The following is a 26,972-nucleotide window of genomic DNA, read 5'->3' on the forward strand; positions in this document are numbered from 1 at the left end:
TGATGTAAGAGTATGACTTACTGTTGTATGTTAACAAAACTTGATACCATTTCTCTGCTGCTTCTTCATATGTGCTTCACTACCTGAAGCTAAGGCACCAGTGTCAGTCTTCTCTATCTTAATATACCTGTAACACCCATCAAATTTATAGTAGGGAAGACTAAATTTTGCTGCTTAACAGGATTCTGTAGCTCTGTGGACCATGTTATGGAGTGCTAGTGGTCTGCATATTGTTTTGGGAATTCCTGTATTTAAATCCACATCCTCTACTTTCTCCAGCAGCTGGCTTGGACAGTAGCCTGGCCAGACTTATAGCTGCTTTGATACCTGGCTTCCAATACTCTTATCCTATCTTACAGCAAGTCCAGCTTGTGATCACACAGATGTACATTTCAATCAATGTGCATGTTGCTGGCACTGCAGATGCATGGGCCCCTGTGATTCCTGGTTCCCACTCCAGTTGCTGACAATTAGACCTCCATGTATACATGTGCACAGAGAACAGAGTCCCTCATCCATGAAAACAGTTAGAAATGGAGTTTGATAAGACAAGTCCAAGGTGCTCTTCCCCTGCATCCCAGTTAGTCCTGTACCCTATAGGCAGGAACACTTATTTGTCTCTAAGGGCATCCAGGGAGAGCCTTTCCCATGGATCCAAGATGCTGGGTGTCCCCCCAGCCCATGGGGCTGAGGGTTTCCTGAGACAGCACTAGGAGGAGCTGGTTCCCTGCCATCCTCTGAGGAGCTAGAGGGGTTTTGCACCAGTTTTACTTGTGGTAGACTAGCCAGCCCCTCCTTTGTTAAAGGAGATGCACTCACACCATTCAGGGAGTAGCACACACACCACCTGAGACTTTAACTGCTAGGACCGGAGTCCCTTTGCAGTGGGCAGCTCCACTGAGCTGATGGGTGCCCCTTTTCAACTCTGCTCACACACGTACTCACTGTTGGGTGCTTTCTTTCCCCCCCCCCGGCTCAACCCTAGGTTTCCTGAAGCAGAGTCTCTGATAAAATGTACACCAAATGAATTGTACACCAAATTGACTGGTACAACAGTGAAGACAGCTTGAGCTGCGTGCCTCCGGAGAGGGACCCTGAACAAAGAAATCCCTGGGTAATTATACCCTTAAAATTTAAATTCCCCTCCCCTCAGGAGGCAGTTCGGACCAATAGTAGTATTTGGGTCTAGGGTCTTCCTGTTCTTCATTGGGTCCTTTCCTTGTCTCTAGGCGGGCCGATTCTTCTCTTATCCCTAAGGTTGTAACCTCTGCTAAGGTTGAAGCTTCCTTATCTTTCTGGTTTGCACTAGTTTCAGGGGCCTTCCTTCATGTAGCCAAGTAAAAGTTCAGTGTAAGGTCAGTGAACCTGGGTGACAGTTCACAGCTTGCGGCCTAAGGCTTCAATAAGCCTTGATGCTAATGCTATGTATTGGATTCCATTTGGGCTAGAAAGTGACTACTACAACACCTTTGCCATGCAAGTTAAGCAAAATAAATTCTCTTCACTGTATCCCTATGAGATATAACCTTCTGTGCACTATTCTGCCTGTACCAGGCACTAATGCTCTAAAATTAGATAGGAAAGCTTTCTGATGAGAAAACTAACTTCCCCATCTCTTCAGCCCTGTAAGGTAGTATGGAGACAGTCATATGTGGTGAGATTTTATCTCATTTTCAACGGGGATTGAAGTAATTGAAGTTAAAATAGCCATTGGCCTTCTCATCCAAAATTTGATGTGAAAAAAATCAGGGAACCTTGTATAGGCACCTGGGCAGCTCTTGTCAGCATTGCTGTGACTGTGTCTAGAAGCCATGTGCAGGGAACTGGACTTTGGGCTGGAATCAAGTGTTTTCAGTCCCTTAGTTTTGAAGATTAAAGAGGTAAGGTTAATGTCTAAATCTGACAGTGTCTACTTTTGGATGCTGCTGTCTAGACTACCAGACGGCTGAGAGGGTCTTCTGCATATCTTTTTCTGTTACAGAGAAGATACCCTGAAATCAATCAAATTAACAGTTGATCATTCTAACTTCAGTTCTTATTTAAAACAAACAAAAACCTTTAAAAATGCAAGAGTGGTGAATTATGAAAGCCTGTTCTAGCAAACAAATCTGCACTCATATCTGGCCAGGTAGATACAGGAATGTGTATGCCTGTATGCTTACTAATATTACAAATATACTGTACAGCTTCCATGTTTTTCCTGCTGCTCATTAGCTCAACCTAATGACACTTGACCAGGACACTTAAAACTGTTCAAAGTCAGATTCTGTGAACTACATGAATCCAGTCCCTGCCCTTTGCTGTTCTTGAAAATGGGCCTACAAGCAGCACAATCCTTTCAAAGACTTCTCTATAGTTTTAGGCAAGCATCTATACAAAGTTGTTGGGTTTTTAATTCCTGGAATTAAATTCCTGGAAGCAATTGCAAGCCACCTATATATACTGTTGCTCTACAAATTACTTTTACATTTTTCATTCATACCTTGACACAGTGCTTTAGTATAATATCACTGACCATCTTCCAGAGGTTAGAATATTGATAATAAAATAACTGGATCATGCCTTAGAGAGTGAGAGACACAAAATTATCAAAGGGGAAGTAGCAACTCCTGAAATCATCCTACTCCACCAGGAGGTGGTTCAGGACAATCAAGGATGCCCCATTTCCAGCCTAATTCATTCACTGCTGTTCCTCCTAGAGATACCACTGAAGGACAGGATTTTGTGGAGTTTAGCACAGTACAAAGGTAACATGAGAGCTCGCAATTCAACAGACTCTCCATTATTGCTGTTAAATTTTTATCACCTTCCCATACTCATTCCTGATCTGAGTCAAAGCTCTGCATAAATACCTAATGCCCACAGGTGGATAACAAGTCACAGTCCATGTCCTGGGGAGTTTAACAGCTGATCTGACTGCATATGAGGGAGAGGGAGGAGAGGAAGATAAGCAAAACAGGACCTGTGTTTTTCAGAGAGTAGCTACATGCTTACCTGAATTGGTTCAAATGACAAGTACATTTTGAGAGGCTTATGTGAAGATCAGCAGCCACCTGCTGCTGGCACCTATCCCATCACTTGGAAGGTCTCAGCAGCATCCTGGTGCAATGACTCTATGGGAGGGTGAAGGGGGGCGGTCAGGGAAAAAATGGGCAGGGCGTGGGAATCGGTTTGTCACCTTTTTGGCTGAGGTATGTGTTTCGTAAGTGTAAGAGGCTCAGTGAACAGCTGGGAGAAGGTCTCTTGCAGCAGGGCCTGAGTGAGCTTGGACAAAAGGTGGCGCGTAGGCAGTGCACTCTCATGGGTGAAGCCCGTGCCACAGCTGGCATAGTTCTTCCCTGTGTAGCCTTCATAACTGCTTTCTTGGGTAGCAGCTGGGCTGGACGTAGCCACCCCACCTGTGCTTTGGTAAAGGGTTCTGCATCAAGGAGATGCAGAACCCAAAGCCATTTGGCAATGGGACAGCTCGTGGAAACTACATGTCATTATTTCCTTTGTACTGACACACCAAACACTGATTTGACGATCTTAAGCAGTGTTCCAACTGTCACTGACTGCATCTTAAAGGAATCCTAATAGTTGCAGAAGCTAATCAGATAGGCTTGCTTTTGCCAGCAGACATACTGGAAAGAAAAAACCGGCTTTCCCTGCAATGCCAAAATGGCCATAAGACCTTCTGAAACCCTCATAAAGAGATTATCTGCAGTGACAGTGCCTCTGTCTCAGTAACACCATTGCTACATTTTGGGAGTGAGGGGGAAATAAAAACTGACGCTCTGGAAGCTGCAGAGCTAAATAAAAAAATAATAAAAATGATGCAAGAGCTAGGCATGAAATAGAGTGAGGCACTTTCACAGCACTTGCTCTCTAGCTGCTGTTGCAACCTTTGTTCGACCCGCTTCTGCTGTTAGTGGGGAATAAAACCCTCATGAGATTAAGATGAAATCTCAGCTGTCTGCTTATGTGAAGTTGTGTTCTCCTCCTCCTGTGAGATTCAGCTGACTGCAATGTATATCCCTGTCAGAGCTTCTTTCCATCATAGCCCATATAGGGCTTTTTTACTCCAAATTGAACATCCAGTCCTTACAGCTAGGAAAAATACTTTATTCAAGCCTGATAAACTTAAAAAAAAACAAACCACCCCAACCCAAAACAAACCAGTGCTCCTGGAGCCATGCCATGCTTCCTTGGTAGTAAAAATTGGAAATGTCTTCTACTTAGATGGGAGTCCTATTTCCTAAAGGTCTTATCTTACAAAAAAATGTTTCAAGTAAAGGTTAATTCAATTGGTGCAGCTCCTTCAGGCTGGTACTTTACTTCACCAGAATGCCGGAGATCATCTCTGTAACCACCTAATTGAATTAATGATATTGAATGCATTTTTACTGAAATCTGATCCAAACATGGGAGGGTGGAGGGGGGGCAACACTGCTGCATGACTATACTAAAGTTAGAGCCATCGATGTTCCATGCTGGTACGGCCTGTCTGAGTGCTGAAGCTGTGAGGGGGACACGGGGAGGGGGGGACTACACTTGAGAAACTGAGCATGGAAATAAGTGGGGTGGGGAGAGAGGACCTCCAGGTCCTCTATGTTTGCACCCTGGACTTCTGCAGCTCTGCAGGGAGCAGGAATATGAAGCTAATGGTCACGCTGTTCTCTGCCACAGCAGGGCAAGAAGTTACTGTCACAGACTGTCTCCTCCCCATTTGGGACCAGGCTGCAGTCAGCTACCATCACATTCCTGATTGAGCTATGGAAACCCAGGCTGGAGTTTGGGTTTTTTTTCAGTTGGTTGGTTTTTGTGTTTGGCTCTTTATTTCATGCATTCATTGCAAGTGTGAGTCATCATTTCTCCACTACATCAGCTTCAGAGCAGATGGCTGCCCCAGCGCCCAGTGACTCCACACACAGCTGATGAACTAGCTCCCTCTCCTAACCTGCTGCCACCCCGGTTGTGGGAGGCAGAGCCAAGGTGCTGCTCTGTGCCACCTATTTTCAGCTCAGGGAGCCTGGCAGAACCAGGAGGAATCAGAGAAGCCCTGAGCCATCTCTGACCTGCCTTGAGGCAGCTTGCAGAACAGGAGGGATTTATTTGCTTTGCCCAGATCGGGCTTTTTGCAACGAAGCGCCAGTCTGTGACTACAGATTCTAGGTAATATTAATAGGGATGAAATACACGACTTTATCCTTTATTCCTACCTTTATTTAGAGCTTTTTTTTCCCGTCAACTCCAGGCTCCTTGCTCAGGCAAAGCTTCCCTAAGTGTCAGCCCGAGGTGCCCAGCAAATTCCCTCACACAGAGCACGGGAGCGGCGGTCATTTCCCGCCACCAGGTGGCAGGCAACGACACACAGAGGCGGGAAAAAGGCGGGTCGCCGCCCAGAAAACCCTCTGGCAGCCTTGCCTGGACGAGTTTTCACTCCCAATTACCACAAACTTCGGGTTATCCTATCAACAGACCAGTACCGCTTTTGAAGACCGCAGGGCTGCTGTATGTTTAGGAAAAAAAAATAAAATCTGGATGGATTGAAGCAAGAGGTGTTCCCTGGCTGTGCTGGGGGAAGTCATCTCTCCTTAAAACTTTTAAAAACTTGTTAAAACTGCCAAAATCCCACGTGGTTTCCTAAACATTATAAAAAGAGACTTTGGTATTGAAGAATAGTAAAGAACAAGAATAAAGCTGACTGTGCTGCAGCAGCCAATGCTCTTACTCTAAAAGATGATAAAATCACTGGGTACAGCTTCATGTTGTGCTTAACCCAATTTAACTGCAGGACTTAAACCCTGGGCGTGAAACCCTGCCCTAAGAAGCAAAGCCACAAGCAGGTTTAGGGGGGATTTTTTGTAACTGAGCAAAATGTCAGCCAGACAAAGCAAAATTGGCTCCTGTGGGCACAGCAGACTCATCCCCGGAGAAAACAGCAGCATGTTAAATCCAGGGATGTATAGACACTCCGCCAAAAGATTATTTTTAAGTGGATACAGAATTTGGGCTGAATCTACTCTTGGTCCTGACAGACTAAGGATGCACAGATTGCAGATTCCTGCCTCTTGGGTGACTCCCCAAGCTGTTAATCTGTTGTACAACCACTCAGCAAGGCCCCTGCCTTTAAAAAGAAAGCCACAACCACCACATTTGGTAGGGGCACCAGCTCTTTGAGATGGCACTTGGTGAGGCCATGCCAGCTAGATACAGTCCATTAAGGGAGTTTGCTGGAAGAGCATCTCATTCCTGAATGACATTCAGTTTTAGTCTTCTCCTAAACACTGCTCTTTTCACACTGATGTCTTCTCAAGCGTATACAGAAGCAGGTTTTTTTGAGCTATCCCACAAACTTTAGGGCCAAACTCGGACATGCTTAGGAAAGAGCTTTGGGTAGAGGGCTGTTATAGTCCTTGGGAGGGCAACAAGGAACCTCCATAGCCTGTGGGGCTGCGGATGCTGCTGCTGCAAGGGCTGAGAGGATTGTGAGCAGGGTCTGGACGGCCCCTCAGGCAACTGGTCTTGAAGAGGTCTTCAAAGCAGAAGGGATTTGCAGTGAGTTGTGACTTGGATGGGAGAGCTTTGGAAAGCAGGACTGCTAGGAGGAGAGATTTGGATTACCCTAGCGTCACATGCTGAAATAGTTTGGGAAGGGCTGATGTGGGAGAGTTTGGGATGCCGGGTACCAAAGCTCTGGGATGGGAGGGATTAGGAGAGTCACTGGATGGCAGCTCCCGAGGCACTTCTAACCAGATCTTCAGGTTGGGGCCAAGGACCTGTGTGCAAGGACTGGTGCACCCTGATTCCTCTCCCGAGGTGCTCCTCCTTGGTCTGTCCTCCACTGTGTCTGCCGTATGGAAAGCAGAGGAAACTTCAGCTCAGGATTGCTGTAGGGGAGAGGTGTGGTTTCCAGCTCAGCTTAAGTTAATATGAAACGATGCCAGCGCTAAAGAAGGAGGTGGTCACTGGGAGGGGCAGTCTTTGAGCAGTTAAAGCCTCTAACGATGCTGCGCCTGCATCCTCACGTGGACTTCTTGGAAGCCTGGAATTTAATTTTAAAGGTGAGCTGAAATGCTTTAAAAATAATCTCTACAGAAGTTGGTTAAACACCCAAATCATTAAATACAAACACTTTACATGTATAAAAATCACAGATATACATATCTGAGAGTGCTTCTTTCGTTGTTTAACAGCCAGAACATAACTAAATGGTCTGGTGTTTCTGCTGGAAGAATGACATAAAAACACATGGTAAAACCTCGAGCTGTAATAAGGAACAGGTTAAAATTTTTATTTTAGTTTCATAAATACAAAATGCAAGCATAGAACTGCATTACATTCTTTGAGAAAATTGCTCATGGAAATAAGTCAGTGGCTATAGCGTCAGCCTCTATACAAGTGAGAAAGGAAGATGTGCCATGGGCTGAGGAGCCTATGTACTACCTACAAACAGCAGAAATCAAAAGTCCAGTGAAGTTGATGAGAATCTTTCCACTGATATCAGTATGCTTTGCCTGAGCCCTTCAGTGCACATAACTACAGCACCTTTCCATATCTGATCCAGGCACTGGATGAGCTGCTCAAGGGAAGGGCAGGGAAGGTCATGATTTGCACCAAGGGAGTTTGGGAGGAAGGTGCAGCTGGGGGCAGGATATATTCTAGGTGCAAGAAGCAGAACGAGCAGAACTGAGAGCATGTGTAAGACAATCGCAGTATGAAGATAAGAAACTAGAACATGATCCAGGAAGAACAGACTGTCTAGGCGAGTTCTGCACAGAGTGTAGCAGAAATTTGCATTTAACCCAGGTAAGTCAGTATACAAAGCATCTAGCACGGTCATCTCTGTATTTCTTGCTGTATTCAGAAAATACAGATACAGTACAGATAATTCTTGGTAGCAGATTTGTGGGTTTGTCTGTGTATTTCTCACTTAGACGTCATCAGAAAATACATGTAGATTTGTGGCCTTCTGCAGTTCCCTCTGATCATTTCTACGAGCAGCTATGGTGCTTAGACAGACCCCTCTGCTATCAGGAGACAGTGGGATGGGAAGTCTGCAGCTCTGCTACTCAATTGCAGTGTTAATATGAGCCTACAGCCCATAACTCCCCCTGTAAAGTTACTTCTGAGCAGGGAAGAACACCGGTGCTGACGTAGAGCAGCAAAATCTGCTCTTCTTTGCAAGTAAAGCATCAGGTACCCACTATCTCTGCTGGAAGAAGAGAGATATTCAGTCCAAAATCCCCAGGAAGCCTGCTCTCATGAAAAAAATGGGAGGAAAACCGAGCTGGCAGCTGTAGATGCCAAAGGAGCTTTGGGATCTAGCCAGAGGCCTGGTGCAAGTGGGAGGCGGCAGCAGATTTATGTGAATGAAAGGAGGTCTGCAGGAGGAGGTGGAAGATGGCTGGAGCATGTCAGAGCACCGTGAGCACTACAGGAACTTACTGGGTAACTACTTTTAGAAGTAGTTGGGATGGGAACGATGGGGAGGGTGGGAAGGCACATGCACAGGACCTGCATTTTTGTGGGGGCACAGTTATTACAGGCTGTAACTGTCCCACACACATACTTAGTGGGGATGATTGTAGGTTCGAATGTTAGAAAACAGCTTACAACCTGTAATTTATTTACCTATACGGAAACTGTCCCAAAATAACAAACTCACAGTTTTGGGGCTATCTGTGATTTCTAGCTTTTCACTCTTGGGTGTTAAATTTTGGGGCTGGGAAGGCTGCAGGCTGGTGTTCCTAAGTACCGAGGGTCTCTGATTACCTAGCAAAGAGGTGTAGTGGCAGCAAAGTCATCCCTCCACTGTTTGCTTCTGTACCTGCTCTGCAAAGACCAACCGCTCCGGATACACAGCTCTGGGCTCAAACCATAGGCAGGAGCATTCATTGCTGCAAGTTGAGAAGGTGGATTTTGTGGTATGAAAGAGCTGGAGCCACCATCCTACTCCATACAGGACATTCTGGATGGAGTTTCACCTTCTACCTCATCTGAGCTAACTGCGGACTACCAGTGAATGGGATGCGCTGGCCTCCCTCCCTCCCACACACATGGTGTCCCTGCTGCATGACACCCAGAGACTGCTGCCACAGGAGACTAATCCAGCAGGATGTGGATGCATTTCCCATGGGATCAGTGAACTGATCCAAATCACCATGCGAGCATGTGATTGCTAATGCAAGGACGGGAGCCAGGGCTGGGAGAAAGGAAGAGCAGGATCAGCACTTTGGCAGCAGACTGCAGTTAAATTGAATGAAGCACAGCATGAACCTGTACCCTAAAAAACCCACCACATCGCAATGGTTTTCATTTGTTACCAACACCCAAGACTGACAATTGAAACTTGCAGGAATCCATATGTTTTTATGTTCAACAGATGAATACCATACGCTTCTGTCAACACAAGATTTTACAGATAGCTTCTGATATATCATGAGATTAATGAAGGGTAAAATGTGATAATTCTTGAATTAAAATAGTGAAATAGTGCAGTCGATGTAAGATCGCTACTTATCAGTTATCAATGAGATATAGTGCAAGTTTTTCTGCCAGGACAACTGTAGCCTGCAAGCAAACATTTTAGATTTGTGATGACATGGACTGTCTAGGGACATAGTTACAGGTTAGAGCGTCTCATCATGGTTACGGGTCACCCTTAATGGATCCATTTAGTCTGGAGATTTTGCTAGTCTGCTGTGTACATAGACATTAATCTGAGATAAGAACTGATGTCTCCATTATAAAATGTGAAATGCGAAAAGAAGATAGAGAAGGTATGTTTTCTTCTGTTTGCGTATGTTTGGTTTGTGTGACGGGGATAAGAGAAAGGTTTATAAAAGCAAGCTTTAATGAAATGATGCTCTTTAGGAGCAGAGGCACAGTGCAGTGTAATCAATCTCATGTTTCTTAATGAGCTCTAGGTCCCCATCTAATTTTAATTGTCTGCCTGGAATACTAAAATACTTTCAGGCACTTACGTTCTGCTCATTATTAATAAAGGGCATACAACACGCAAGATGTTTCTTCCATTTCCTGCCTCATCCCGGCTTATCCATTATGATTCTCAGTACTACAAGAAAGTGAATTTTCTCCTATTAACAAGAATCTCAAAAGCCTGCAATTTTCTATGAACGATATGAAGTACATCACTGCAGTAAGTGAAATATATATAGAACAGCATGTTTTATACAAACATAGCAAAATACTGGATTTTTTATTTGGGGAACATAATTTAATAGCCAATTTTTTTCCCTTCAGCATTCATGAGACCTAAAGCAGAATGTCATTGTTTGAACTTCAAACCCTGCTTCTGTAATAGACAAAATAATTTTCTGACAAGATGGCTTGTTGAACCAGAACTTAAATGCACAGCTGAGTCTAGTTGTAGAAGGCAATCTGTATGCTTTTGAAGCTATGTAAGCTTCCTCTGCTGGCATAAATACACGGCTGCAGGGTTACCCATGGCATGTCGAGAGGAGGAAAGGCTCCAGCGTGAGCTTTGTAGAAGGGACCCCCTTTCCACCAAAAACTGAAAACCAAAATTTTCAGATTTTGGTGGAAACACAGAAAACCCCAATATTTTGTAGGGGTATGATTCTCACAGAGTTTGAAAGCACACTAGAAGCTAACCTTGTAGAGCAAACACAATTAAAGGCAGGGAAAATGTCAGTCCTGGACAACACAAGGATATGTTTTGTTATTAACAGGGAAATGTGCATTTCTCCTTCAGCACAGTAGAAGAATGTCCAAATATGGGTGTTGTAAATATCCTTAACAAGGCCTTACAGAAAAGAGGCTTTCTGGGCAAACTTTATAAACATGAAATAGCTAAATCAGTGGATGAAAACCCACAGATATAATTATAGTTCATTTCTGCACACTGAGTCATCCTGACTATGGGTTCTTATTTCAGAACAATGCCCAGTCCTTTCTGCTCTACTTTCTGAGAGGTCTCCTCAAGCAGGGACTTATTCTTCCCCAGATAAGCCAAGGAACTGGACATGGGCAGGACTTTTTTTTTTTTTAAATATATGTAGTGCTAAAAAATGTTTCCAAAAAACTGCTGGAGGGTGTAAATTCCTGTATCTCAAAGGCAGTTTTGGTTCAGGACCTCATAAGCAGTCTCACACCATAAAGTTAGGCAGACCATTTTAAATCTTGATGGTAAAGTTCTTGATGGAGAGTGTAGCGAGAGAGTGGAACAGCCGGTAAGTCATTTATGAAGTGCAAGAAGAAAGATACAGAGGGCAGCCTGGGGAATAAGCCTCTTATACCTTGCACAGCTGTAGGGGAGGGATGAGGAGGGGCCTGATAGAGGGAGTCCGTTACCTAGTCAGTCTCCCAGGAGGGTCAAGGCTGCTTGGAGTTATTGCTGGTTGACCTCCCTATGCTGTTCCAGCAGAAGGTGAGTCCCTGGGCCCGTGGGGTTCAGCTGTGCTTGTTTCTCTCACAGGGAGAGAAAGGTGAGAGCAGGGAGCCAAGGGTGACAGCGAGGCAGGACTCCTACCCATCTGGCACAGACACATGGCACCCAAGCGAGAGGCTCAGAGCAGGTCTGAGGGCGGTCACCTGGGTCTGCTGAGAGTCCAGATCACCAGTCCACAGTGATGAGGCAGGGCTGAGGGCCCCAGCACAGCTTCACACAGCCCTTTCCCACCTCGCTCTTGCCCTGAAGGCTGCTGCCAGGGTTTCAGAGCAGCCCTTCAGCCCAGCTTGGAGGGTGAAGGGCTGCAGAGCCTCTGAGTGCATCCAAGGCCTGGGCACCAGCGTGGGGACAATTCAGAACAGGTAATCTGTGGTATGCCCCAAGGCTCTCTTAGCCTTATTTATTGGAAAGGATTAGCATTTTTTCTTTCGATCTCGACAAATATTTTGGCGGAGGAAGAGGAGAGATCTTGGAATACAAGTGAATAAAACAGTCTTAGTTCAACCTCTATTATAACTATGTACTCTTCAATGGAGCTCCCTTCAGTTATGATTAACCATCCTTCCTGGCCGAGGAAATCCCACTCTGCAACAAGCACTAATGACAAGGGTGAAATATGAGCCAACTGCCACTTCCACTTCTGCATAGCTCACTAGCAGACCATATACCCAGCCTTGTAGCTTACAAATTCTAGTGCAGTGTTCCCTACCAGCCCCCCGTCACTGAACAAAATCCCTTCAGCCACGTCCCATTTAACCAAGGGCGAAGTAAACCTGAATAAAAATCTTCAGTGTCAGACACACAGCATTTCTACCCAATTCAGAAATGGATGCACATTTTTGTTTCTGAACTCTAGGCAAATAAACCTTTAGCTTGCAAATATATATTATTTAAACTCTTAAAAAAAGTTTCTAAATGGTAATGTGCCAATTCAGCTATAATTATGATATCAATTCAGTAATATGAGGATTTACTCCTGTCCTCATCTAAGTCAAAAGAGCAGATTCTGAGAGCTTATTTCTTCTCATTCAGAGAAATTCTGTTCCTGATGTCAATATAAAACCACATGAAAAGGGATGGGACCCATCTGGCTATATGGGTAGGCTATTGGATTATTTAACTGTTCAGACACCGTACGTGAAGCTTAAAGCCTAACTTTCTCTCTTTGACTTCCATTACTCCTTAATGGGCTCTCCAGAGTCCTGTTATTTTTTTCTCTTCTAGTACTCTAATTTGTCAAAACTTAATACTTTTTAAAATTTGTCTCAGTAAAGACTATAGATTGACACTGGGAAGCTAGGAGCAAGTTATTTCTAACATGTTGCTGTTGTACGAACAATTCTTCCATTAATTTGCCAATTTTGTAAATGAAAAATAATTTTTTTTTGGCCCCCACTACGTCTCATGGCAGGGAGCTCCATTATTCATTTCTGTTGTTACCTGCTTTTCTCTATTTTAAAGTTTCTGTCTGATAGTTCTTGTTATGAGAAAATGTGTACAGCCACTCCCTAGTCATCTTCTCCAGGCCATTCATGAGGTTACAGAACTCTACTACCCTCATGAAAAGTCTCTTTCCTATGCTGAGGAGTCATAATGTATTTAATTTTTCCATCTAGAGAATTTTTTCTGAATCTTTGATTATGGTTTTCTTCCCTTTCTGGTACCTTTTTTCTATGCTACAGTATCATTTTGGAAATAGAAGATACAGACCGTCTATAGGAGCAGCATGGATTTATAGTGAGGTATAACAATGTTGTCTCCCTTATTCTTTATTCCTTTCCTAATAACTCCTAACATAGTTTTATCTTCTGACTGATTTGAAATCAGTGACAGCCAAGATTTCCTTCTTGATTGGTAAGAACTCCAATATGTAAAGTTAAACTCTTTTCCCATATACTTTCCCCCTGTAGAGTTTTCAACGCTGAACTCCCATCTGCTGGTATGTCAGTCAGCAGTCACTCACTCTGAGATTCTTCTGCAACTCCTTGCACTTCATTTTAGTTTTTACCTCATGATACTTGGCAATGGGAGACTAGTTTGTCATTTCTCTTTAGTCTCTTTTCTAGGTCATTCATGGATGCGTGGAGCAAGATTGGTCCCAGATGGATTCCTGTGACAGTCTACTGGTAACACCCTGCACTGTGAAATGTTCTTATTTTCTCTTTCCTCTCTAGCATCAGCTATAGACCCATGTGATGACCTCTCCTTTTATTCCCAGGACCACTTAAATTCTTTAAGGTCCATTTGTGAAGAGCCTTGTTAAAGCTGCTTTGCATTATATGATACAGGCAAGTGTCATACATTTAAAATGTAAGTGTTCAAGATGGAGCTTTACTGACAAACTATTGAGAATTTAATTTGGAGTACATAGTCCATCAGGCTATTAACAGGGTAATCAAAAAAAGGATAAGACTAGGAACCTAATATATACAGTTAAGAGAAGAAATGACACATAACATCCAGGTTGTTAAAAGAGTTCACTAAGAAATTGATCAGTCAAGAAAGCGTAGAAAAAGGAAAGAGGAAAGACAAAAGATAGTGGTGGATAAAGATGATAAGGAAGCGAGAAAAAATCCAGCCACAAGCTGAGCAGTGAACAGGATGGTACTGTGATTCAGTTAATTGTTCTACAGCCCCCACATCAAGGATGGCAGGATACCCCTGCTGCCATACAAGATGGACAAACTCAACCCTATCTGCGTGGGAGTCTAAGTAATCCTGTAGCCATACCTTACTGCAAGCAATATTGTCATGCATTCAGCCCCCTCACTCTTCTGTCTTCCTCAGGTAAATTTGTGCCTGCTACTTACTCACCATCACACTTCTCATGCACTGTATTTTGTAGACAAATGTCCCACCTGTTACAATCCATGGTGCTTTTTCTGTATTTATTTCAAGATATGATTATTTATTTATTTATGGTATATTACAAATTCTAAAAGACCTAAGTTTCTGGTGCACCTTTCTTCTTAGAAAACATCAATGGTCTTACATTGCTCATTTGAGAAGTTTCAGTCTTGGTCAGTAAGGAAAATGTTTTTTCCTCACAGGTAGTTTATAAACAGAAGTTCACAGTCACTGCCATTACAATGATGTAATTATATTTTTCTTTTGTAACTTTTTTCTTCTATAACCAGCAAAGCAGAAAATCTCTGCATATTCAAATATTGTTTTAAATTGAAAGCAAACCAGGTATTGAGAAGTCTACACATAAAATAAATTGAATCTTTGCATGCTGGAAACATCTGGCTTCAAAAAGATGCAACAGAGAACCATCTTAATGATAAGACCTGTTTATTTTCTAAATCTCTGTCATTGTTTTGGGATGGCAGGCTATCATAACATGGAGTCATTCTATTTTTAGTAAAGATTTCTGCAAGAGTAGCCTTTCTTTGGAGTATAATACACATTTTTCCTCAGAAAAGGTTGAGAAAAAGAGGAAAATTTGCAAGGCTTCTCTTATTTAGTCTGTGGGGATGGAGCTGAAGTTTAGACTGAAAGATTAGCATTTACAAAACTAACAGCTAACAGAAACATGTTCATTATTTTAAGATTACATTCAAAACTATTTTGGTTAAAATTTCTTCAAGTCCAGGGGAGAAACTGGAAGTGTATCAGAACATAAGGCACAGTATACAATAGAGAAACTGACAGAAAGACGTTCTAATACATTTTTCTGACTTCATTAGAACTTAACTTAGACTAGTATCTGGTTTATGACATAGAGTTTGTATTTTGAATCTGCTCCTTTGTTTACATGTATGTAAGAAGTAAATGTGCTCATAGAGCTTATTCCACTGGCTCAAACAATCATTTTTCAGGCGCAGTCTCTTGTTGAAGACGTAATGCAGGACTTTGAAACCTTGAGATGAAATAAACCCGTGATCTTCACTCAATGACGGCATACAAGCAAGAGAAAGATCTCACAGTGGCCCTAGGCTAGGAGCTTACTTCAGAGCAGCTAGCACATGGTAACGTTTTTGTGCTTATGAGCCTTGGGCTAGAGAATCTACAAACTAAATGTAGAGAGGGAATTAGCAAGATAAAACATAAACAACTCTAGCAAATTGTTCCTTATGAAATACAGAATGTCAGGCTATAGGCCAAATACAGGGAATATAACACTGTCAAGTTCTTAAGGGTTTTGCACGGGTCCAGGGTTTCTCTTGTGTGGGGGAGACCCGACTGCTGACCCATTCTTCTTCCATTTAGGAAGTATTGTAAAAACATGACTGTCATTTTGGTTCACTGCTTTTGCAACTTCTGACAGGAAGTCAAATACGTTCCTTATGAAAATTATTCAAGTCCCAAAGAGTATACTAATGGGCAGAAAATAACCGCTTTATACCTTTCATAATACAAAAGATAAAACTTATTTTTATACCTTTTTTATTTTCACTCTGCACTGAATGCGCAACTGCAGAAAAAGTAAAGCAGCTGAAAAAATCTGTATCCTAATGACTATATAGAAAAGAGCAAAAATAAAGCTGCACAGGCAATGGTAAACCTGACATTTTCTCAATGAGGATTTTCAATATTATGTGCGGTAGTGAAAACTCAATGGTATTCACGGGACAAAGGAAAAGGTTCACTTGTAGCCCACTGACTTTCTCCCTAGCAAGCTAAAAAAATTTACTGCAAACAGTGGAGCAACGATGGAGATACTAAAGCTCTACTTTTTTTTTTTTAAAGAAGATTGCAAAAATGCTTTCAAAAACAATCTAAATAGAAAGTTTTGATACTGCTTCTTGTGACTTACTTAATTTGACTTTTGACTGAGGTAAAACTCAAATGAATGGTTTTACATTTCTTGGAAAATGACATACCAGTAAACAGCAGAAACATTTTCATATTTTCTGAAGTTAAAAACCCCATAATTTAAACTCCATTCCAGCATTAAGGAAACTAGCAACTCCTTCATGAACAACTAGTAAAGGAATTCCAATAGTTCAATTTTCTACACAATTTCTATCCATCATCCTTTCCCTGTTTCACTGTACTCAAGAGCTGGTATATTTATTCTAATTTCTCAAGGAAACAATCAGTGTGTGTGTACACATGCATGCCTGTATAAGGCTGTTAGCTAATTTTACTCGAGTTTGACTGAGGGATAGAAATCTTAGAGACATTTATGTTTCTACAAGTTTCAGGAAAACAAGATCGTGTAGCATTAGCTCAGCCCATATTAGACAACAAAGAATACCATAACTATAGGAAAAACTTCAGTGGGAGTTTATGTCTAACCACGTATCAATAAGACCATTTCATATTTTAAAGTGTTTCCTGCAGTTAGGAGATTTGTATGAACTCTCTAGTGAATTGCCTACTGAAAAGTAATTTATGCTGCAGTGGATGCTCACCCCTTTCTTTAATTCAGTTGAAAAGACAGTGAACCACTGTCCTGTGGAACCCAGACCCACTGGCCACCAGGCTTCCATGATTTTAATACTCATGAAACTACCTAGCTTTTTGTGGGGGGAAAAAAGGAGAGAATCTTAGGGCATTCCATAGTGCATTGGAAATTGTGATGGAGCTCTTGAATCTCAGCTTAAATAGGCCAAATACAGGGAATATAACACTGTCAAGTTCTTAAGGGTTTTGCACGGGTCCAGGGTTTCTCTTGTGTGGGGGAGACCCGACTGCTGACCCATTCTTCTTCCATTTAGGAAGTATTGTAAAAACATGACTGTCATTTTGGTTTACTGCTTTTGCAACTTCTGACAGGAAGTCAAGTGCTTCCTGAAACCATATACCTCACTAGAGCGATAGCATTACTGTGACCTTTCTTAAAGCGTCCAAGTGAAGGGGAGGCAGGAAAAGGACATACCAGAAAATGTGTAGGATTTCTGCCATCTTGATCTATCGCCTCACCCCGGTTTCCTTATTTTAAGCGAGCAACCTCCGAGCCTGACACTCGCCTCGCTTCACCTGTTCTGCTTCACCGGCAGCCGGGAAGTCGCTCTTCACGCAGGCTGCGGGAGGAGAGGCAGGTCTTTAACGGTGGGCTGTCTCCAACGAAGAGGCGAAGGACGAAACCCAACAAAACCCAGAAGTCCGCGGCCCCGGTCCCGGTGCGGGCCCCGCCGCCTCCCGCCCCGAGGACGATGCAAGCCCGACGCCCGGGAGCCGGCACGGCCAGAAGCGCTCAGGGGACTCAGGCCTGGGCCGGCGGGTCTCCGTACCCCACGGTACGTATGGCCGGGCGGCGCTCGCGGCCTTCCCTCTCCCCGCTCCCCCCGCGGAACGTATGGCCGGGCTTCCCGCTCCCCTCGCCCCCTCCCCGCCGGCCGTTAGCCCATGGCGGCGGGGGAACCGGGCGGGGCAGCGCGTGCAGGTAGCCGGGTAGGAGAGGCGGGGCGGGCGGGCGCGCGCTGCCGTTGCCTCCCCTCCCCTCCTGCCCCCTCAGGTTTGTCATCGTGTCGCCGGCAGGGCCCCGCGCGACCGCCCCAGTAACGGCCGCCCTGCGCGCGCGGCCGGGGGAGGAGGAGGAGGAGGAAGAGGAGGGATGAGGAGGCCGCCGTTGCATCCGTGACGGGGGCCTGAAGAGCCCGAGCTTAGGACGGCCCCTTTCCCACCGCCGGCGCACAGGCGCTGCTCGCTCGGGGGAAGGGCGAGAAGGAGGAGGACTGTGTGTGTGTGTGAGAGTGTGGAGATGAGCTAAGCCCTGTCCCCTGGAGCCGCCTGAGGAGACCCGGCTCCCTCCCCCCCCCACGTCCCTGCCGCCGCCGCCATGGCTCACTCCCCCGTGCAGACGGGCCTGCCGGGGATGCAGGTGAGGACCAACGGCCTCCCCCACCCCCGCGCCGCCCCGGGCGGCGGGAGGGGCGAGCCCCAAGGGCAGGCACGGACACGCACCCCCGGCGGCGGGCGGGGGGGGAGCGAGGAATGGGCCCTCGCTGCCTCCCCCTGCGAGTGGGGATGGAGGGGAACGGTGTGAAGGGGTGCGGTGTGTGTGGGTAAGGGGGTTCCCTGGGGTGGAGGGACAGGGCGAGGGGAGAAAATGCCTCTTCGCTCTGACTGGGCCCGGGGGCTGGGCTCGGGGGGAAGGAGCGGGATCTCGTAACCCGTGGAAACGAAACGTGCTGTCAGTCCTCCGCGTAATGCCTAACGAGGTCCCTCCGCCTGGTGAATCCCTCCCTCCCTCTCTCCTTCCTCAGTAAGCCTCTGTTTTGCTGGAAGTGTGCGAAGCGGAGGGGTGCGTGGTTTGTCTCCCCCTCCCCCCCCAGTAGTTCTCCTCGGTGTTTTAATTCATGAAGCGAAGCGTGTCTTGATGGGCGATTTTCGGTCCTGTTATTTTGACATGATTAGGGGAAGCATACATAAAAACAAGGCCTGAAAATTTTGACCTTCAGCGCATGCTGCAGTGCCCATCTCTGTGGTGCTGGCTAGTGGGAGTACTGTCTGAGGTGGGTGTTTGGGGATCGTGTTTGGCTCCTCTGGCTCTAAGAGTTGGTTAGCTGCTCTTGTTACACAATGGAATTTGCTGGTTCTGTGTTGTAACTATAGTTTTAAAATAACTGGTGTGGTTTTCTGGTGGCTGAGCTGGCTTTCCTCCCCCCCCCCCCCTCCCCGTTTTTCTTAGTCGAAATGCAAACTACTGCCAGAAAAACGTTAAGGTCATTGGTATCTGTGTGTTGTTATTCTAATGTTTCCACATCTTATTAGACACTTCCTTGCCCCAACCTCTAAAAGAAAAACTTATGAATGGCATGTAGAGTTTTTCTCAATTTATCTCCTGGATTGAAAGTTTTTGTGCTTCATTTGGTTTAAGTATTTATTTACTCTAGTTCATTTTTCCATGAGTCAAGATTCGAAGTCATGACTCTTTTTGCTTTGCTTAACCTGAGGATTTGGATTTAAAATGTTACATGCTTACAGGACATGAATTATATGCTCAGGCATAGTACTGGATGCCAAATAGAGCACATAGGCCCTCACTCTGAACTGATTAATTCATTGGTCTGTAGGTACTGCTGTTGAGTGTTCGAGTTCACCTTCCAAATATGAACAGTTTGCTGATTGTTAGAGACAGAGAAGTAAGGGTTTGTTGCTTTGGGTAGGGTTAAATTAACGTTGCATTTTTTTCCTTTTGAAACATGTTAGAACCAAGACGACTATTGGTATGTACTTTGAAACAGAATCTGTAATATTTTAGAATTAAAAAAGTCAGATCTGTAGCTGCTTGGAAGTGAGAGAATGACCGTTATTCCAGCAACATGCATGTACTGCTTATGTGTGTCACTGCATGATCTCTCTAAGGACCTGTATTTTTTATTGTCTTGATTTGTTTAGTTTGAAATACTGTTAGCTGTACTAAATGGGTAGATATTCAGGATTTTTGTTAGTCCACATAATTTGGGAGTTTACTTCAAATCTCTTTTTATTCAGGACAGTGTTATTTTTCTCATGAATTTTTATTGTATTATTATAAGAGTTTCTCAAGTGTGAACTTTAACAGTGTAAAAAAAACCCAAAAAAACACCAAACAAAAAAAACCCCAAACACCAAAGTAAAGACCTGCTGATAGGTAGAGGCATAAAGTCTGTCAGCAATGTGAATACTACTTGCTAATTTTCTGCACCCAGTTCAAGATGTCTATATCCATTTCCATTCTGTCAGAGTATATAGCAATTTTATAGTGGTCTGTTTTCAGTACAGGATTCTCTGATTTTACTTGCAGATAAATGTTCAAAGAGTGAGGTATGTACAATGTGTGACATCTGCTTAAATAAGACAAAGGTTATGGTTTGGGACTTTTTATTATGTAGAAGAGAGAGAAATAGAGTTTAGTTCTCTGGGTTGTAATTAAATTGCCTAAATCACGGGACTATCTTTTCTTTTTCTGTAGTGTGATCCCTCCTCCCCACCTACCAGCTTCTGCAACAAACGGTGTAAGCAATGTCAGTGACAAGCTATGCAGCTTTCTCCTACATTCTTTGCTGTACTTATACAAGAGAGCAGTCAGTATCCTAATGTGAACAAGAGTAACTTCTTGACCCCCCAAAAAATCACATGCAGGGACAATGCTTTATTAATGCTGTTTGGCATGAGCAGAGTAGTGTGTAAATAGAGCAGAGGAATGAAGGATTAATGTATTTCTCTCTGAACAACATATCTGATCGATATTTGAAGAGTGATGCATAAAAAGTGAGTGGGTAGAGAGTGAGCCAAAGGAATGAAAAACTGTGGAGGAAATGTAGGATGGTGCTGGAAGGTTGTCAAAACCTGAGATTCGCTGTCTGCTGCGAAGTGGGCACGTTGTAACCTGAATAAAAACAGAGTTGGGTTTTGACCTAAACTTCTATGCATGCAAATAAGCTTGGACTCAAAGTTTATGCTGCCCTTGGTTTGCGGGCTTTGCGTAGATATGAGTTTGAGTGTTTGGCGTGAAGGTGCATCATTACTAAACTGAGGGTGTGTTGTCTTCTTTCTTTATGCTTTATAGAATTGGCTTGGGGAGAATGCTTGTTTGTCTGTAATGTATGAGATTTCTGCAAGGGTGGCTCGGAATAAGTGTATATGACCTTGATTTTCAGACAGGCCTGCATTTCAAGGTTGTGGTAAGCTTCTTTATGGAAGCTATATTTTAAATAATACAGTACTGTGTGTGTAAATTTATGGTAAGGGTGCTTGGTGAACTGTTATATATTTTGAAGCATGTTAGGAGTGTGTTGGACCAAAAAGCTCAGGAAACGTAGGCTGGCAGAGAAAATGATGAAGCTGCAGAACACAGTACTGCAGTACATCAAGCTGTTGGATATGTGGCAGCAGCCAGTTTTAAGGTAATCTTTAACAATAAAATGCTAAAATGAATAGTGATTAAATGTCTTTCTCCTCTCTTTCCCCACTTAAAATGTTTTGGGGTTAAGATGCATCTGGTTTGCTTGTATTTTTCTTTGTTTCTGAAGTTAGAGAACCAGAAAAGCAGTTTTTTACCTTAGCTATTCTGTGTACTTCTAACTGTGTAGAACAGATTTTATTAACCTACTTCAAAATGAGCCTTATATTATGGTAATAACAATAAGAAGACTTTAAACTCCTGCTGAGGAAAGATAAATGGCTCCGTCAGCTTCAGATCCCAGAGAAGTCAGAAAAGCCCACAGGTGGTTTGCTTTTGGAGTTAGCCATGTTCAGGCAGTACAGTGTCACAGTTAGAATGGATCTAGGTATGACTTCTAGTTCTAATTCTAGGTGCTTCCATAGTAAAGGTAATTGAAAGTTTCAGGTGAATAAGAGTTTCAAATACACATCCATGGCATAATGAACACTGATACTGTTGGACTGCAGAGCTACCGATTAGAAATAATTATTGTCGCTTTCTTTTTTCTGTTTCAGCCTCCTAAAGGGGAAAAAACAATCAAAAAACCAACCCCACCTAAATGCCCTGAACTCTTTACACACCCCCCCCCCCCCCCAAGAATTTTCTGAGGTTTATTTGTATTTTTAGGTGTGCCCATACGTCAGCTTCATAAAATTCCTAAGGTGCTTTTAAAATTCCATCATCTTTAAGCCAGAGCCTCTTGTGTGTGATAAAAACCTTTCTTTATCTTCCTCTCTTCAGTTTTTTGGTAACAATAACAGTGTTTATGCAGCAAGTTATTTTTATTCATTCTTCATTGTTATTTTCAGTACAAGAGCTACAGGTTCTTCATCCAAGATGTGAATAAGCATTGACATTCACACTGTCTTGCTTCAAGAAATGTTAAAAGTTTAACTAAATTTAAGTGGCAACTTGACAAATGAACAGAAAAGAAAGGTTGTTAAGTATAAAGGCATAATTTCTGGCTCAGAAAGTGTCTGAACTGTCAGTTTGCTGGAGACTGGAAGAGTGTTTTGGGAAATACTGCTATTTACTTGTCTGTTTGTGCACTTTTCCCGAGATGTTCACTTTTGACTGTTGTAGGAGAAGTGTCCTGGCCAGATCCTCTGGCCTAGAGGATCCTTTGTTCTGGTCCAGCATGGCTGTTCTGTTGTTCTTACACACTATATATATATATATATATATATTACTGTCTTCCCTGTTATAACTCACTCTCCTTTTACAATAAACTGTTGTAACTATTTTATGTGTGAGCTCTGTTTTTGGTGATTGCAAAATATTACATTGCTAAATCAAAGGCACTGGAAAGGCCACGTAGCCTCTGCTGCCTTCCATTTGCAGCTTCTGTGTAGGAGATTAATTTTCCCCAATTTGAATTTTTTTTGAAAGTTTGTGCTCGCTGTTACTGTTTGAGTTAAGTTTGATAAATAGTTTGCAGTAACTTACGGCACTTAATTATTTGAAAGATCCTTGGACCATTACAGTCATGGCTTATCTGTTTTAAAATATCCTGGGGGTAGATGTCGTGATTCTGTGGCATATTACAAGCTCAGTCCTTGGGTGCAAGGACAGAATAGTTTTAATTTGTGGAAACAAAGTCAGCATCTTCTCGCTCTGTAGGTCAAAGGCTGTGTCAGGGCTATGTAATAGATATATGGGGCTGTTTTAGAGAAGTCAACTCTTATCAGCAGTAGAACTATTGATACTGGGAAGTCATGTGTAGCAGCTTCTAGTGAAAATGTGGATACTAAGCTTTTTTTCTCATACACTCCCAAAATCTTGCTATTAAGCATGTGTGGAGGGGTTAAGAGTTCGTTTCCTTTGGATGTGATGCTATAGGTGATTTCTTGCTGTTGTGCTTTACCTAACTTCCTAGGAAGTCATTGTTGCAGGGGGAAGCTTCAATTTGGGTAATGTTATTAAATCCTAGTGCTGTTAACTCAGACTGTACAGTTAAAATGACTGTGGTTCCGTTTTCTCAGTCTTGAAGCTTCTTTGTTCTTTCTTTCTGTGGCCTTTGCAGGTCCTTTTCTATTGGGTGGAAAATAACTGGTAATTAACTGTAATATAGACTGCTTTGTCTTTGGGGAGCAGTTTAAGGTACTCAGTCTGTTAGTTTTTTGGGTTGACCTCATCGCTTCATGAATAGCTGAAGGATTTTTTAGGACAGCTTTTTAGAATAACGATTGACAATAGTGAATCCTTATTTTTTGTGAATATCTGTGTTACATTGAAACATAGAAAACTGAGAGCCTTCTGCAGTGTAACTCTATAGAAAGGGAGGCTTGAAACAGGAAAATTTTGGGAATGCCTGTACTCCCCTATTTTATTTTTAGTTACACTGTTAGGCAACTTCTTAAGAGACATACATTTGGATTGTCTTGTCAGATGATAGCATGGGTGCAAGAAGAGTCTCCCCTCAAATTATGGGATTGCTGTAGATCCTAAAACTCATTCTTGTTCTTCTTTTCCTCAATTAGAAATTTATGTTGCATTAATACTAAATGCATTATTAATTCAGCCATTTGTCATAATGGTGGGAATGTCCACAAAGAGCCACTACTTTCTTTTTTTCTTTTTATCAATAGCTTAGCTAATTAAGAGTGATTTTGACCGTGTTTGGTTGATCTTTTTAGCAAGTGGAAACAAGTGAGAGACATTGTTCTAAAACTGTTGTTTAGGACTCTTTTCCTTAACTGTCTTTCTCTTGGTGTCTAAAATACATTTTGGGTTTCACTGCTATGCTGTCTACTGATGATACTTGTTTGTTGTTTTCACTGTGTGCTCAAGGCATGGAGAGATTTTTCAATTGCAGTGATTTACGTTTTGAAACTGTAATGGATGGAAAGGATGAAGTCAGTTACAGATTATGAAAATTTTTAGTGATGTTATATTAAAAAAAAAAAAAAAGCCTGAGAAACTATTCAGAAATTTAGCATATTTAATTGGAATTTATTCTTTCTGAATGTGTGTAAAAAGCAGGCTGTGGTTAGATAACTATTAATTTTGGTATTAAACTCTTAACATTGTATACTAAGCAGCTTTCTGAGTGAAAATCTGAATGAAAAATATCATAAAATTAGAGCGTGATTTGTGCAGGGGATATTGCATCCAGAAAATGGTATTAGTTCACCGGGAATTTGGAAGCATGCTTTGGATATCCATGTTACTGATAAAGAACCAAATGTTTTGTATTTTGAATCTCGGATAAGTGTATCTTCCTTGAAAGTAAGTGGAAAGAGGATTATACAGTGGCTGAGGAATACTTTTATGATAGGCTGACCTTAGGCAACTTTTTTATTCCCCCTGGAAACATGTTTAAAACCTGTTCCAATCTAGTTAGAAATCAGAGCAAGGGAGTTGAACTGTTTGACAAATGTGAGTATTAGTAAGGCCACTGTGAAGCATAGTATATGTTTTTATCCTCATCTGTTTGTGACATCTATAGTGTTAGAGAGATGCAAGGTTTTACAGCTTGATTCTTCGCTTCCTCTCCCCGCACCCCCACCCCTTACGACCCACTGAAGTTTCATGGCAGAATTTATGTCAGTTTTTCCTTTTTATGGTAATTAATGTATTGCTAATTCTTCCAACTGTTGGCATTTTTTTCCCAGAAAAAAGCCATTTCCTTATGGTAGTATGTGTCTGAATTGAATAATTATAGTTATTGGAGATGGAAAATGAGAAATATGGAATGCATATGTTTGAAGAATAAAAGAAAAGAACAATCACATGTTCTTTTTGATCATTGACAAGTTCTCAGTGAAACAGCTGGATCTTAGTGTTACACCCAGTTAGTACAGATGAATGCTTTCATTCTAGTCTTTGCACCTTTCATTTCATTCTAGTCTTTGCACCTTTCATTAAATGTTTTGCTGATTAGTCTACTAAAAAGAAAACAAAAGCGAGTTGTTGCTGTTCATGATAAATATAAAGCAGCTATCCTAGTTCAGCTGAATTTACTTTATTATCGATAGATGAAACTGAGAGATAGCTTCCTTTGGTTCAAATTTTAAGGCTTCTTAAAAATCCTGCCCCCCTCTTCCCCTTCTTTAGATGAAAGTCCCAGACTATAAATCCAAATACTTTAACATATTTTGTCTTTTGGGGTTAGTTAGCTGCTCTTTGAAAATACAGGTAGGGCTTGATACAATGCAGTAAAATTGAGCAATTTATTTTCTGCATACTGCCTCTGTTTTATTTCAGTTTCCCACCAACTGCAGGAAATAATCTTGTGTATTGTATCAGTTATTCATATATTGTGTATACATATTGCTGAAAGAAAAAACTTGCTAGCTTCAGAGAAAGGTAAAACTCTGGGTAGCAAGATTTGAGGGTTCTTGTTCCTGGAAGTAGTTTTTCCTGATGTGAAACCATCTTATATGGGTGTTTTGGGGAGACTTCTTTTGGTTGTGGGTTTGGGTTTTTTGGTTTTAGGCTTGAAGTTCTCTGGGCACTTGAGAAAATTGCCTGTATGAACTTGTCTGCTAGATTTCTGTTCCATGGTCTTTATATAAATTAAGATAAAGAAATGATGTGCAGCAATGATGTCTCTTCTCGAAAGAAATTGATGTATTTGTGCAGTAAATTTAGCAGTAAAAGTAATTCGTGGTGTGATAGAAATAGTGTACCACAGAATAGCCGAGACTGGAAGGGACCTCTGGAGCACATCTAGTCCACCCCCCTGCTCAAAGCAGAGTCAGCTAGAGCAGGTTGCTCAGGACTACATCCAGCCTAGTTTTGAATACCTCTAAGGATCCACAACCTGCCTGGGCAACCTATTCCAGTGTTGGGCTACCCTTACAGTAAGAAAGGTTGGGGTTTTTTTGTTTGGTGTTTTTTTTTCTTTCCTCTTTTCTTCTGAAGTTTAAATGGAGTTTCCTATATATCATTTTATGCCCACTGCATCTTGTCCTTTCACTGGGCACCACTGAGAAGAGTCTGCTCTGTCTTCTTCACTCCCTTCCATCAGGTATTCACACATGATAAGATTTCCAACCCCCCAGCCTTCTCTTCTGCAAGCTAAACAATCCCCACTCTCTCAGCCTCCCCTCATATGTCTGATGCTCCAGTCCTTAACCATCTTTGTGGCCCTTCACTGGTCTTGCTCCAGTATGACCATGTCTTGTACTGGGGAGCCCAGAACTGGATGCAGCACTGCAGTTATGGTCTCACCAGTGCTGAGTAGACGGGTAGGATCTCCTCCCTTGACCTCCTGGCAATGCTCTTCCTAACGCAGCCCAGGATACTGTGGGTATTCTTTGCCACAGTGGCACGTTGCTGGCTTATGTTCACCTGGATGCTAAGGGCTTCTCTTCAAAGCCACTTGCCAGCCAGTCAGTCTACAGCTTGTACTGGTGTATGGTGCTATTCCTCCACAGGTGCAGGACTTTGCATTTGCCGTCATTGAATTTCATGAGGTTTCTGTTGACCCGTTTCTCCAAGCTGCTAAGGTCCCCCTGAGTGGCAGCACAAACAACTAGTGTATCAACCACTCCTGCCAGTTCTATGCCATCAGCAAACTTGTTGAGGGTGTGTATTGCTCCATTGTCCAGGTTATGAGTGAAGACGCTAAACAGTATTGGCCCCAGTATCAACCCCTGGGTAGTAACTGGTGTCCAGCTGGACTTTGTGCTGCTGATTTCCTAGCCTCATCCCTGTACCCTTGGACAATGTCTCTATATTCCTCCTGGGTCACTTGACCCTGCTTCTACCTCTTGTATGCTTCCTCTTTAT

The 26,972-nt window shown here is 42.8% G+C and overlaps 1 protein-coding gene and 1 long non-coding RNA gene across 5 annotated transcripts in view; one reads left to right on the plus strand and one right to left on the minus strand.

Moving 5' to 3' along the window:
- Positions 1 to 5,170: 5,170 nt before the first annotated feature.
- Positions 5,171 to 17,382, minus strand: LOC140646287 (uncharacterized). The gene is made up of 2 exons (XR_012040397.1): positions 17,244 to 17,382; positions 5,171 to 7,027 (listed from the first exon to the last, which is right to left on the minus strand). It is a non-coding gene; the product is annotated as an uncharacterized lncRNA (long non-coding RNA).
- A 17-nt stretch (positions 17,383 to 17,399) lies between these two features.
- Positions 17,400 to 26,972, plus strand: part of STK24 (serine/threonine kinase 24) — a 64,176-nt gene continuing 54,603 nt past the window's right edge. For 2 of the 4 annotated variants that reach the window (XM_072849949.1, XM_072849951.1), the window contains exon 1: positions 17,869 to 18,188. In XM_072849949.1, the coding sequence (XP_072706050.1) occupies positions 18,147 to 18,188 (42 nt within the window). In that variant the 5' untranslated portion in view covers positions 17,869 to 18,146. Of the gene's footprint in view, positions 17,605 to 17,868; positions 18,189 to 18,800; positions 18,823 to 26,972 lie in introns of those variants that run through there. The other 2 variants (XM_072849947.1, XM_072849948.1) reach the window with 2 other exon arrangements.

This window comes from Ciconia boyciana, chromosome 1 (genome assembly GCF_034638445.1).
Source record: "Ciconia boyciana chromosome 1, ASM3463844v1, whole genome shotgun sequence".
In the NCBI taxonomy this organism is placed as follows: Eukaryota; Metazoa; Chordata; class Aves; order Ciconiiformes; family Ciconiidae; genus Ciconia; species Ciconia boyciana.